Here is a 14829-nt window from a genome sequence, read left to right on the forward strand (position 1 = left end):
CCATCCGTTATTACTCCACATGACTCTTTTCTTTCCTCTAGAGCCTACTCCTTTCATGTGAGCGCTGATGGACAAATGCAGCCTGTGCCTTTTCCTCCGGATTCACTGATCGGTCCTGGCATTCCCCGCCACGCACGACAGATCAATACTCTCAGCCACGGGGAGGTGGTGTGTGCTGTCACCATCAGTAACCCGACGCGTCATGTCTACACCGGCGGCAAGGGTTGCGTTAAAGTGTGGGACATCAGTCACCCGGGCAACAAGACCCCTGTATCCCAGCTAGACTGCCTTGTGAGTGCACTGCGATGACCCTTACTTCATATAGCAACTAGCTTATAGTTTGCACTGATACTTTAATGCCAGTAACAAAGTACTCCTGTGCGTCTGTCACATCAGAACAGAGATAACTACATCCGCTCCTGTCGGCTACTTCCGGATGGACGCACTCTCATTGTCGGGGGCGAGGCGAGTACTCTGTCAATCTGGGATTTGGCTACACCAACTCCACGAATCAAGGCTGAACTGACTTCATCAGCACCTGCGTGTTATGCTCTGGCCATCAGCCCCGACTCCAAGGTCTGCTTTTCCTGCTGCTCCGACGGAAACATAGCCGTCTGGGATCTTCACAACCAGACTCTGGTTAGGTATGGAACTTGGGGGGGTCATTTGTGAGGGTTTTGATTAGTGCCATACTAATGAACGAATACCATGCCAACTTAAACCCAGTTGTCAGAGCCAGTTGAACTGACAATATCTACAACAACTAATGACATATAACCATACATTTAGCCAGCGTCACAGTCCATCCCAGAAGTTCTTAAATTATTCGTCTTCCGTGGTTTTACAGAAGATACTGTATATAATTCACTTTTTAAAAGTAACTGCACCCAGTTTCCAAAAGAAAAAATACTTCTGAAATGATTTTTCAAAAAGCACTGCATTATTAAGTGTAAAACTTTTTTTCTTAAACAATCTATGAATATTTTTGACATGTGAATATTGTTTTATAATATTTACGTAATAAATAGGGGATTTTTTTCCCCTTTTTTTCTACCAAATCTTGACTTTATCTGACACATTCTCACTGTCACTGAGAATTTGAGTTTTAAAAAAGAATTACTCTTACTTACCAAAATGCCCACCTTTTATAGTTATATTGGAAGTTAGGTTACATTGAGGCATTGATGGCGATGTGATTGATCTTAAAATTAACTGCAACCACAGTCAGTGTCACTCCATTAGTCCTTGCATATGCAGACCAGTGTTTCTCACCAACGTGTAATAAATGCCAGACAGTGAATTAGATAAAGGTGGTCACTTTATCATCTCATAGCATCGCTGATAAGTTCTCCAGGCACTGGCAGAAGGTGTGTTAATCACTTAATTGCTGTTAATCAGCCATAGGTTTGTACTCATAATGTACTTTTGTTCTTCTTTGTGCCTCCTGCAAGTTCACCTTCAAACTGGGATTGGGGGCTGACATACTGAAACTTTCTTATTGCTATTTTAAGAGCGTCTTTTCTCTTCAAGAGGAGATGCAAATATTTGTATGTGTTCACTGATTTGAAGAAAACTCTGCTGTTGTGTATGGGTTTGTCTGACTCTGTGTTTTGTTTTTCTGCAGACAGTTCCAGGGCCACACTGACGGAGCCAGCTGTATAGACATCTCTAATGATGGGACCAAGCTGTGGACTGGAGGCCTGGATAACACTGTGCGATCCTGGGACCTCAGGGAGGGACGGCAGCTGCAGCAGCACGACTTCACCTCCCAGGTACACTAGATGCTTCTTACACACAAACAAACCCTTCTATTATTGCAGAAACTATGTCCTGTTTTAGGTGCTGTTGGGATATGGTATGGATCATAGTTTGTGTAGCAATAGAGTGGTTTGTCGTTTGTTCAGTCCCTGCAGCAGTTTGCAGGTGTAAGCTGCAAACAGGCTTGGTTTTTATTATTATTTGGTGTTTGAAGTAAAAGGTACAGATTGTTGAAAATTGTCCATCTCGGGACAAGTCACAGCCATTTGCAGTTTGCGTGATTACACTCTCGGGCTTTGCCTTATTGCAGTAATTTACAAGCTCAGTTCAGAACATTTAACCCATAGTAAAGGCCGGACTGAGCACTGGTTTTCTGCCCTATGCTCAACTAATACTGGCGGTTAGAATTTATTTTTTTTTCAGGTTAGGAGAAGAGCAGCAATAATAGACCATTACTGCAATTTTTCCTGAAAAGAGCCATTTCACAGTCTCAGTGTGCACAGGAGGGGGTGAGTGTGCATTAAAGAGAGCTCAGAGAGGTCAGGGCAGACAGGGGGAGACATGGCCAATCGAGTGCTTATGCTATCCAATAATATCTGTTCTAACCCTCACCCTCCAAAAAAACTGCTTCAGCAAATTTAACATCAGCGATTTGGCAGGGAAAAAAGACTTTTGTGTCATAGAGGCATCAGGTGTATTCCCTGTGCGCTATTTTGGTCTTCATCATCTGGAAAAATATTGTTGAGTTTTGTTTCAAAAATGAGAATTGACTAAATCATTCACCCACTTCATTTCATGATATATAATTGCTTTTTTCCGGCAGGACTGTTGCATACTTAACACGATTTTAGAAACTGAAACAGCCATCTGTTTCAACAGATTAGTACGTCAGGGACTGAAATGTTTATGATGGTGTAGAAAAGCATACAGTGGACTTTTGCCAGCATTTATAGAAATGTTAATATCAGCGCACACCCACACAGACAAACACAATCTTCATGTACTGAAAAAAATCTAGAGTAGACTAATATAAGAGAGGATTATACATTATATTTATATAAACTATTAGAGCAATAACTACTGTAATTTATGGGTTTTGTTGCAGATCTTCTCACTGGGATACTGTCCAACGGGGGAGTGGCTGGCAGTGGGGATGGAGAACAATAATGTGGAGGTCCTGCATGTCACCAAACCAGACAAGTACCAGCTCCACCTGCATGAAAGCTGTGTGCTCTCACTCAGATTTGCTCATTGTGGTAAGAATCAACAAACATGTTCCTACCAGTATTTTTGAAAAGGTCTTAAATTCATGTATGTACCACATCTTGGGGAAATGGTCTTGTTCATCAAATTATGTGTGAGCTGGTGGGAACTGCTAATGTCTCACTTCAGCATTATAATGATATTATGCGCTAGAGAAAAGGACAGTTTGTAATGAACACAAATGTGATTACATAATTTAGAATGTAAATGAAGGTGATTTTCAGGTGAAAAAAACCAAACCAATAATGATTTTTTAGAAGTTTAATTAAAGATTAAGACTCCTGGATAAGATGGAATCAGCCGGCAAAGTCTTAGCATGGAGCACCAATAGGCGTTATCTGCATAAATTGTTTTGATGTTTGCATTGCCATCACTTAATACAGGCCAGTGTCCCAAAATCTGATAACTAAATGTTGTTTTATCTGGGAGTGACCAGTTCTAATGTAGGAGCATACTAATGCTTAAAAAATATCTCTACATTATATCAAAATGATTATAATGTAGAGATGTACTGTATTAAAGCATTATATGCTAGTATCATACTGTATATATTTCACAAAGTTTGGATCAATTCGCCCTCCAGTGGTTAAAATAAGAAGGTAGTGTTCAGTTAGACATGCAGCACTGTTCAAGGACCCACAGTGTATTGGTATATTTGAAGCCCTTTTCCTCTTGGTTCACCCCAGACCCCTCCCTTTCACTCATTTGAACACACTTTTTTTTCATATTTTTCATATTTTTCAGGACAACATTTTTACTCAGTTACAACTTTCACTCTGCACTGAATCTATCAGTGTGTGACAAAGAGTTATCTACATTGTTTCTGATGCATCCTAGAGAGGAGCGTTGTTAAACTATGAGTCGTTATTGCTCACTACATGTATGAACGGGCTTATCAAATAAATGTTGCAGCTGCACTAGAGATTGTTGAATGCTCCTATTTGTTAAGAAGGAGTCAAGAAGCAAATCAAGAAAAGATTTGTTTGACCCAGTTGTCGTGCCAATTGATTAACTGTCAGGTGAATTAGCAGCTGAACCCTCGGAGCAGATAATAATATACATTCTGCTTCAATATGTCAGTGTCCATTAACATCAGTGTCCATTAGCTTCACTCATGTTTTGGCGAAAGCTTTTATTTTGGGGATTTTTTAAATCTGATAGCAGAATGAGTTTGAATGGGAATGCATGGCTTAATTTTAAGTGCCGTTTACAGTAAGTGTTGAGACATGTTTAAAATTCTGGCCAAGTATTTTGTCTTGATGTGGCCTAATGAAGTTTGCCATCCTCTGCAGGGAAGTGGTTTGTGAGCACAGGAAAAGACAATCTGCTTAACGCATGGAGAACCCCGTATGGAGCCAGCATATTCCAGGTAAGTGTGGAAGAATGAAGCACAAAAACATAAACATGAATGACAGCTGAGAGGCAGTCATAATAGATAGTCAGAATACAGTTCAGTCTGACAGCCAGGAGGTTACAGATTTAATGGACATCAAGATATCCAAAACTTTTCTGCCCCCCTTTTGGGGAAGTAGTCAATTATAGACAAGAAAATATATTTAAAAGGTGCACAAGTGGAAATCATCATTATCTAAAAAAGTAGATATCCTTCTGGGATATCATTGTATATCAAGGACACAAACATTTGAATGAAGAGCTTTCATGAGACTCTCGATTAAGGCTGCTCAATTAATCGAATCAAGAAATTTGATACATGATTACGATTTTGGGGCCAAAAACGATCTCCCAAAACCTAATAAAAATCGGTTTGGAAACCGATTTTTTTTCATTTTCTGTTGTGCAACGTTGTTAGAAAAAAGCTGTCTGCGTATTTCCGCGCATGCATATTTCCGTCGCCCCTCCCAGCAGCATGCACTGCACCATGAGTCATGCGCTCGGTATACTCGCCGTTCCCGACCCTGTTGCGCGAGCAATGTGAAGTCACGGGACGCGCGTATACTATTTAATACTTGCACTGGTGGTCGCGACACTGCTGCAGTCTTCTCCTTGTCACCGTTTGGTTTTCGTTGAACAGGTTTGAACAGACTTACAAATGTTTATAAGGGGAAAGGAAAGATATATAAAGCTGAAGTGTTTTTGACAATTGTCCGAATAACAACAGCCATAGAAGTTATCTTGTAATATGTTTTAGAAAAAAATAGCCCTACTCTCGAAAAGAAAAGACAAAGTTGCAGTGGGAGCTAAGTGTGTGACTGCACTTTACTTTTTATAGATAAGGTGGACTGGATGGAGAAATAAATCATATCAAGTCCTCTGTTCAACACCTGTCTATCACACATGGCCTTCATGCCTCTTAAACCCACTTTTTCATCTTTTATTCCCCTTACAGTCAAAGGAGTCGTCCTCAGTGCTGAGCTGTGACATCTCTATAGATGATAAGTACATTGTGACGGGCTCAGGAGATAAGAAGGCGACTGTCTACGAGGTGAACTACTAGGAGGTCTGTGGCCATTCAACGACAAGGCCACCCTTCCACCCAGGCACTCTGCGATGTCTCCATCACCCGTGTACAATGTTTAATGTGTATAAAAGGGATTTGAATGGAACTAACCAAACAGACCGAGTCTTTCTTAGACAGTGACCTTTTGACCTTCTAGCCTGTCGTGGCTCAAAACGAACAAGCAGAACCAAGCACAGAGATTTTTTTTTTTATTTTTTTTTGAGTGGAGTGTAGTGAGTGTGAATGTCCATGTATGTGCACTGAATCTGCAGGATGTTGTTTTAGCATTGGCCAGATAACATTCCTTTTAAGCCTGTACTTGTTTTTATAGTTTTTTTTTTTACTGACATGAGCGCCATTGTTCACCTACTCCCTGTTTTGTGAGTACCTGAAGGCTTAAAAAAAATCATACTGAATCATTCCTGGCTGATACCAGAATATCTTCTCCTCTGAGAACTTCCAATTTTGTCATACTTAACTAAAAATGGCAACACTCAAGAGAGTTACCAGTGGATTAATGTTAGTATCACGGGAGAAAAAGCCACAAGCTTTAGAAGTTTCTCTGCCACTTTTGTTGTCGTCTGCTCAGAGTCATACTGCTACTACACTGTGAAGGAACACGGCATACACAGGGTAGCCCTCATGCACACGTTACATGTGGTTGACATACATCCACTGCGTTATTCAACTTCCTGTGGATGTTTGCATACAATTGATTGTTTTCTGTATTTTGATCGAACTCAACAGCTTTCATTAATGTGAGCTCTAAAGGCAGTGCTGTTTTTTATATTTTGGTTCTGTCCCATTCTCTGTGTTAATACCTCATACCAAATTTGCCTTTTTTTAATGTCGACATTTCTTTATGTAAGCAAAATCAGCCTTTCATATTTGAAAACCTTCTTTAGTTTACTTTAGTATCTCAGTGCTATTAAGTTTTACAAGACAGTGGACTGGTTACACTTAGGTCCTACCAGGGACTAACCAATGGGACTAACACAGAACCTACATTATAAAACCAGTGGCTTTGTCCTTAAAGTAGTAGTTTAAAACATGATAATTAGCTTTCTTGCAAAGTTAGACAAGAAGATTGATACCACTCTTATGTCTGAACACCAAATATGAAGCTACAGCCAGGACGGGTTAGCTTAGCTTAGCATAAAGACTGGAAACAGGAGGAAACAAAGTATGCCTACTAGCAGCTTGTCATTTAGTCGTCGCTGAGATTGTCAGGCAACCAGTAGTGATTCCACACAGTCGCTGCTGGCAGCCAAGAAATAGTCTGGCACATAACTCTCCATAAAACAACAACTTTTTGTCTTAATGCTTGGGTTTTTATACAGACTAAACAAACAATATATAACATATTAATTAGTGAGCTCTAAAGGGGCTGTTTCCCTTTTATTTTCAGATTTTATGCGAAGCTAAGCTAGCTGCTGGCTGTATATTCACCGCTCAGACATGAAAGTTGTATCTTCTCATCTTACCTTCAACAAGAAAGCAAATAATCATCTTTCCCAAAATGGCTTTGATCATTGATTCATATGATTGCAGCTTGTGTTTCTTTTCTACCTGCTGTATGTGTTCATTAAATATTTGTATTTATTTTCTCTCTTAACTCTCATAATTCTGAGTGAGGTGTGAGCTCAGTCTTTGTTTGTGTGTGTGTGTGTGTGTGTGTGTGTGTGTGTGTGTTTTGACCCTGTGGGCGTTGAACAAACAAACAAGATTGCCCTCACTGTAGTCTGCCCTTTGAACTTGGTTCTGCTCCCTCAGTTCAGACTCCTGTGGATGCTCACTGGATTCTGTCTGACAGATTTCGGTAAAAAACTGTCTGGTGTTTGGAGGTCAACCAGCCTTCCATTTCCTGCCTGGATTTTTATTTGTTTGGACCTTTAGCCACTGAAAATAAGTGGCGATATGCTCGTGATCTCTCTTGGATTTACTTCTGTTGGCTTGTAGAAATAACACAGTGCCTTTATGCTGCTACGCTTCTGACTCCATTATGTCCCGCTGAGTGTTCAACTACACAGAAGAGAGAACATCATGGACTCTTCTGTTGGAGTCCTTTTTAAAAATTTACTGTTTTTGAGTGTATATCTCGCAACATTTAAGGATGGATTTTAGTAAAAAAGATCAGCAAAGTAACACAAACAGCAACCCAGATTTTCCCGTCTGGTTGGTATCAGTTGTCTGTGGTCCACTTGGAAGTAATCAGGACAATACTTCTCTTTAATTCTGCCTTCTTTGCTGAACACATGTTCATGTTCTGATTGTTTGAAGCATGGTGCCATTAACCAGATGCTTTTGAAGTTTCTCCACTTTACTTTTCTTTCTGCTTTAAAGCTTTGTTCTTGTTGCACATCGACAGGAAGACACCCAAAACACACAGCGCATCAGTAGTTACTGGCAGAGAGGTCAGTCTCTGCTATATTCAACAAAAACAACCTTTCCTAATCTTAACCATTTCCGCCTTATCAACTACACTTAGATATCTGGAGGCTCCTTCTTTAAACATAATCATTTAAATTTTGTGCTTAAACCCAACCTCCTGGTTTAGCTACTACCCAGAACCCTTGTGAGATCCATAATTTTACATCACTGAAAGAATATTTTGAGACCAGCTGAGTGATTTAGAAATGTACAAAGAAAACAGAAGAACAGAGGATTGATTATTGGAGTAACTGATTATTGTATAAAACGTACCTGTATTGTTATTTTAATGCCAGAAGTTGCATATTACAGCTTTAATTTCCATTTCTTGACCCTGAGTGCAACATTCTCAACCCACAACTCAAGAAGGAAGCAGTGAACAGAGAGGTTTCCATTTTTTTTGTTTTCTACTGTTTATGGGATTAAAATAATAAGAAAGCTCATCTCATATGTGCATGTTATTGTCATGTTATTATCACTGCCTAAAACCAATTTCTCTGGCTTAATAAGGGCAACGACTGCTTTATAAAAGATGGGCAAACATGACCAGATTCAAATGTGGTTCATGGTTTACCTTTCTAACTGATAGAGAGAGCAGTGCTCATGCTCAGTACTAATCCAGATACCTACCTATACCTGTCTTATTTTACTATGAGGTTTTAATATTTAAAGATAGATATTAAAATCTGAGAAAGATCAGTTTGTGACACTCCCATGCACGTCTGAACTCCTCTCCAACTCTCTAAGTTACTGTATTACAGTGTTTTTCAGTTAAATGCCAAGGAGAAGCAAATTTGAAGATGGTCAGGTGGTTTTATTTATAATATTAATTGTTTTTTGTGACACAGACAGATCTGTATTCCCACTGGGGTGAATTCAAATGGACATTTTGTATTGAAGCTACCTTGAATAGGAACGAAAGACATTTCATTGTTACGGCTGGTATTTTTGTAATTTCTTTGACAGGCACACACTGACACTGTACATCCTGAAGGACTGGCCATGATATTGGTTTGGGTTTCACTGTGTTTGCCTTATTCTGTGCTTTCTTTCTGAATCTGAAACATTTCTGTGATTGCTGCAGTCAGCTATGCTTTCAAATTAAAATGACAATTCACTCACCTTGCTGTCATCGACCCCACAGCTGCGTTTTCTGCTCTTGAATGACTCATAAAATCTGTACCTTCTGTACTAAACAGCTACTGTGCAACTTTCATCCCCATAAATAATGGAAAAACATACACTTTGGTTACACCTGCGCTAATGTCAAGAGTCAAACCTCAATGTTACTCATCTCATCTGAGTGCTACAAGTTAACATGACCTGATACGGAAATGGTGTTATGTACAATAATGATGTGTAGAGCATTTAGGTTGACTGAACTCATGAAGGTATTATACATATACTGTAAACATGTAATAACTCAAGTCTACAGTGGAAAGAAACTTCCTGTTGCTAGTTGAGCTTTCCCCCCCCTCTTCAATACAAAATGCCTTTGCTCTCTTTTTTCTAGTCTGTGGTTGATTTTATTAAATTATTGTGTGGAGTATTTTGTCTGAGACTCAGTCACTGTTCCAATTCATCTGTTTGGATGTTCATTATTTAGTATTTATTATTACTAACAAATAAGGCAATTAATTACTTAATTATTTCAGAGAAAGTGCACAGATTTATTGCTGCATGTGACAACAATAAGTTCTGCAACAATGACTCTGAGTCCAGATATTGAAGACACTTAGATCTGCATTACTATGGGACAGGCAGCTTGTGCCCCACCTTCAACTGAAAAACATTTTGTTTCAAAGTATCTTTTGACTCCTCTACTTGCCCAGCTGAAGAAAATAACCTTGTTTTTCCCTCAATGGTGTTAGAAGGTACATCATAGACGGATTTTCTGTATCTTTGAAGAGTATCTGTAGAATTTGATCGTATAGCTATAGCAGAAACGAAAAATGTGAGTGTGGGTGTGATGGATGCAGGTTAACCGTACTGTCAGTAACAGCAGATTGTTTCTCTCCTACCTAAAGATTAATGCTTGTGACATCTTTCATTCCTCAGTTCACAAATGTGTGTATGGAAACCTGTTAATAGGCTCATTATCAACCTTAAACCTGACTCGTTTCTGTCAATTCCCAGACCATTAATATTATAATGGAATGTACACTGGCTACAGCCTTTCAGCTACAGCAGAAGATCATTTTGCATTGAAGGTTATTCCATTCTTGAGCTCTGGCTCTCTGCCCTTGAAATAAACTTAAAGCACTGTCTTGTGGCAAAACAACCAGAACAACAACTTCTAGCTTGTCCTTTGATTTCTTTACTTTTCAGCTCTGGACTTACCACTAAGTCTACTGAAACACCTTCTCTCTATAGCTGCCCTAACTTACTTTTGAACTTCTAAACCTACATCTGAATCCTCTGAGCTGAAAAGCAGATACATTGCTGAATAAACTGGCCACATAAAGTATCCACATTTTATCTGCTAGGCTATTGTGTTTATTCCAATGACTTGACTGGCGGTTTGAAGCCATTTTTTTATCACTCATTCACTACAAACTATCACGACTCTATGAAGAACCCAAACGTCTGTATTAAGAAAGTGATTAAATAGAGTAAGTAATACCATTAGTGGATGATGACCACACTAATATCACAATAATTATCACAATAAATATTCTGTGTCCTCTTTAAAGCATAGTGTGACAAACTTTTTAGCCAAAAAAGCCAAAAAAAGCTTTGGATTTTGACTCTTTAGTGAGCAGCAGGCATAGTCCAACATCCATATTAAGTGAGCTGGAAAACGAGGGTTTCAAGTGTTTTAGTGTGGCATTTTAGCACAAGCTGACAGGTCAACGCTAGTCTCTGTCTAACCTCCCATTGTGAACGTGCTGTGTTCACGCAGAGCACAGCGCTGGACTGTTGAAGTGGATTAAGTGATCTAAGTGAGGGCTGTGGAGGAGGACGCTCCACCATTACAGTGAATGATACTCCTGTTACAGCTCTCCAACTGGCACTTCAAACAGCCAAAAGTGGGAGAGAAGGAGGAAAGGTGGGGATGCAATGTGGGAATGAGCCACCCTACTTCAACATTTTATATTAAGAGCACTTGCAGCTTGCAAATTGCCCACTTTCCTGACAGACATAGAAGCTGGATTAAACAAACAGGCCACACAATAGCAAGATGGCTTTAGCTTGCATGTGTTGCATCACGTTGCTGGAAGATTTGGCTCATAAAATCTGCAAAGATTAGCATTCATGACAAGCCTGCACACTTGGATGTGAAAGGTTTGTATGTTTGTGACCACCACTGTCACATTTATTGTCCTTCTAAAAACCTTAATGACCATGTTAGCGACCTCACAGTCGGCTGGTATAATGTTTTTAAAGTGGCACTTTACAGAACCATTACAATACTCTGCTAACTTCAGAGCACTTTCAAAATCACTCCTAATTAATTCACTTTTAGAGCACCGACAACACACTTCGGAGTCTCTATAGACACAACAGAGTGAATATTTGCTGCAGTTCAAAACAAAGTATGTGAAGCTCAATACTAAAGCATTGAAGTTTGAGCTAAATGCTAATGTCAGCATGTTAATATGTTGGGAATGACAATGCTATCATGCTGATGCTTAGTAGATTTACCAACTTAGTTTAGTGTGTTAGAATGTTAACATTTGAGAATTACCACTAAACACAAAGTAGGCTACCGCATAAGGCTGATGGGAATTATTATGTGTTATTGCAGGTATTTTATCATCAACCAAAATATTGGACAGAATCAAAAATATTACCTGATGATGTTGCAAAATGGGATACCAAATTTCATGGCAATCCACCCAATAAATGATGAAAATTCACCCTCTACGGACAGATTAAACTGTTCTATAAAAGTGATCTTTCTCTTGGCACACCAGTCGTGGTTACTAGGAGATTTAAAAAAAAAAACACCTTAAAACAGGAATGGGGAGATTAGTGAACAACATCCACCACTTCCAGTGGCTACTGTGCTTTGATCATAAAACCTCAGCTGAACTCAAAATCATGGGTCATTCTTGTGATGGGATACGCAAAAGCCCCGGTAACAGCAGTGGATCTGCTGCTTTGTATCTTTAGTCTTTTATTCCCTAAACACATTCTGCACAAAAGGGCCAATTACCTTAGGAAATGCCAGGATTTTTTCACTTAAATAATGATGAATAGGTTTAACATCTGACCATCAATAATGGGTGGCTTTTATACTCCTTTAATGCTTTAGTATTCACTATGAACAAGAGCACACTGCAGGCAACTTAATAACTCCTGCCAAGTACAAGATATTACCTTTTAACCCAGGATCAGAGAAGCTCTGCACTCAGATAGTAATGAAGTAATAGAAACCTGATTTTAATATGCACCAACAGGATTTTTACACATAGAGGAGCAGCAAATAAAATGTCTACGTCTATGAAAGAACGTGGATGTGAATAGAGATTTGTTCCTTTGGTATTTAGAGGGACAGGTCATGCTATGCATTAAGGATGTACTTTATTTTATCTTTAACGGTATTATATCACTGCTCCCGTACAGGGCTCACAATCTTCTCTTTTACAGCCTTGTATTGCATTTGAACTCATACAAATCTGGCCTTGTCATATCTGACTCACTAATTTCTCCCATTTTTCACCTTACCGATGCTATCACATCTGTGAAAGAGATTGGATGAGGATACACGATAGAGCACGTCCATCAGCATATCTGGTGGAGTAAATTTGATGAGATGAAAGATTTGTAAGAAGCTTTATACTTCCAAACGATTCAAAGGGACATTTCTCACAACAACTGATGCTGCTAACAATTTCTTGCCCTATTACAGGGTGGACTGATGATTAATTCATGTCTCCGCCATCTTAACGAGGTTGTGCCCGTTAGTGGGCAGGAGGGGGGCTGCACTCTGTGGAGCTTTGATATCCTACATTCAAGGCTGTGTCACACATTAATGACTTCTTTGAGCTGAGAAACGAGCATCATTATCTCTTTTCAAAAAGGGAAGGATGAGAGATTTCAGCTCAGCTTGTATAAAGACAGGGGAGGAATCAGTCACTGTGTATGTGTGTTTGTGTGTGTGCGTGTGCATGTGCGTGTGTGTGTGTGTGATAGACTGAGTGACACTTAAGCATTGCCTTGCATTGCAACCCGCATCTGAGGGAAAGGATGGAAGAAGTTGCTTCTCTGTGTACAGTTCAGTGTAAAGTTAAATGAGTACCTACAGTAAAACTAAAAGATTTCATATTCCTGTAAAGACATTCCAAAAAAATGAATGGTAGCTGAGGCTGACTTTTAGTTAGTCGTTTTGTCTAAGAAAAACTGGATGCTACATTTCCCATCATATAAGTCAGTGTCGTTATACCCTTCCTGCCTGGTAAATGTCTTTCAGATTCCAGACCCCCTGTTTTCAGAGGATGACTTGTACGCCCTGTAATGAGTGAAATTACCATAAATTGAATGCATCTTAAGACTAAGGCTGGGAATTGTTTTCATTTCCCCCATACCAGTGGAGATACAATACCTGACCAATACTAAAACATAACATTTTAGATACTTTACTTAAAAATATAAACATATTTTTCTATACACCCCTTTTTCATTTAACAAAATAAAGTTCTCAATGGCAACATTTTGAAGTAAATTAGGAACCATCTGATCAAAAAATTAGTATACAAGATTATAAATGTGAACAAACATTCAGTGCCACTTTTCACTTGATACACAGTGCAACAGACTCATTTCAGTCAAAAAAGTATTGAGGTTTAATATCCAATCCTGAAGATAACTCAAATCAAGGAAGCTTTTAGATTTATCTATGCTGTTTAAAATAGAGTAATTGCTTCCGCTATAAGAGAAGATCCCGGTGGTGATGTAAAACTGTAACAGGCAATATATAAAACACTAGAAAACTAGAAACTACATTCTGGCATATTTCTGTAAAGTGGCTCCCTGATACTCTTTTATGTTCCAAGAGACTTTACTAAATTCCTTGCCTGACCGTGTGATTTTCCACAGATTTCAGAACCAAATGATACCCTGTTCTTTATTTCTTTTTCATCCAACCCTGGTATACTTTTTAACCACTTTACTGCACCCTACTCGCAGTCATCAAAATATTTTATTCTTTTCAACTTTAAAGAGGCTTTTCATACCTCTACATCTATTCTGTCACTTCAGCGCTGCGGCAGTGAGAAGGGTTCAAAGGTCACGGCAAAGTAGAGAGAGCTGTATGAGTGAGAGGGTTCGAGTTCACCCAGAGAGTGGAGGATTGTATATTTCCTAAGAAAACAGGAGCAGCCATTTGAGTGGAGGTCATGGACATTGCTATGCATGCTGATAGAATAGGTGGAAGCGTTGGAGGAGAAAGGCCTCTTAAAACTAAATGAACTAAAAGCTCTTGGTTTGAACGCTCTTCAGCCTATACTCTGCCAAATGTACTCTAGCTCGAATAAAGCACTCAGGTCAGAAGGGATGTGTTTTGAAGCTTTTAGGCTAACTCTGATTCCCACTTAAATCCAACTTTAGTTCCCATTTCTAAACGAGACAAGGCCTGTTTTCTGCATCTCTTTCAGTCTTACTGTAGCATGTGAAATAGATATTTCTTCAACACTTTTTGAGACACTTGTGATTGAATAAGAGGAGTCTCTCTTCAAATAAAGGTACTGTGCATTCAAATGTGTTTTTTTCTTTTACTTATCTATATTTACTTTCTGGTGATCAAGAAAAAGCACTCCTGCCAAAGTATAGCTCTAGCTCCTCATATAAATGCAAACATGAATTCTGCACATATTTTGGGGGATGTAATGCTTGTAAAAGCCACATGATGGCAGCATGAATCTAATGATCTCGTGTTGTGTGTAAGACTTTTGAGCCTGACTTGGAGGATGCATACT

The 14829-nt window shown here is 39.1% G+C and overlaps 1 protein-coding gene across 1 annotated transcript in view; it reads left to right on the forward strand.

Annotated features, from left to right (window-relative positions):
• The window catches only part of LOC118326250 (transducin-like enhancer protein 4), a 34014-nt gene extending 24635 nt beyond the window's left edge, over positions 1-9379 (forward strand). The window contains exons 13-18 of the mRNA XM_035659215.1: positions 42-291; positions 397-644; positions 1625-1772; positions 2864-3014; positions 4314-4390; positions 5369-9379. Coding sequence (XP_035515108.1) covers positions 42-291; positions 397-644; positions 1625-1772; positions 2864-3014; positions 4314-4390; positions 5369-5476 — 982 coding nt within the window. The 3' untranslated portion in view covers positions 5477-9379. The remainder of the gene's footprint in view (positions 1-41; positions 292-396; positions 645-1624; positions 1773-2863; positions 3015-4313; positions 4391-5368) is intronic.
• Positions 9380-14829: the final 5450 nt, after the last annotated feature.

Source organism: Morone saxatilis, unplaced genomic scaffold (genome assembly GCF_004916995.1).
Source record: "Morone saxatilis isolate NCDOM2014 unplaced genomic scaffold, NCSU_SB_2.0 Contig16, whole genome shotgun sequence".
Taxonomy (NCBI): Eukaryota; Metazoa; Chordata; class Actinopteri; family Moronidae; genus Morone; species Morone saxatilis.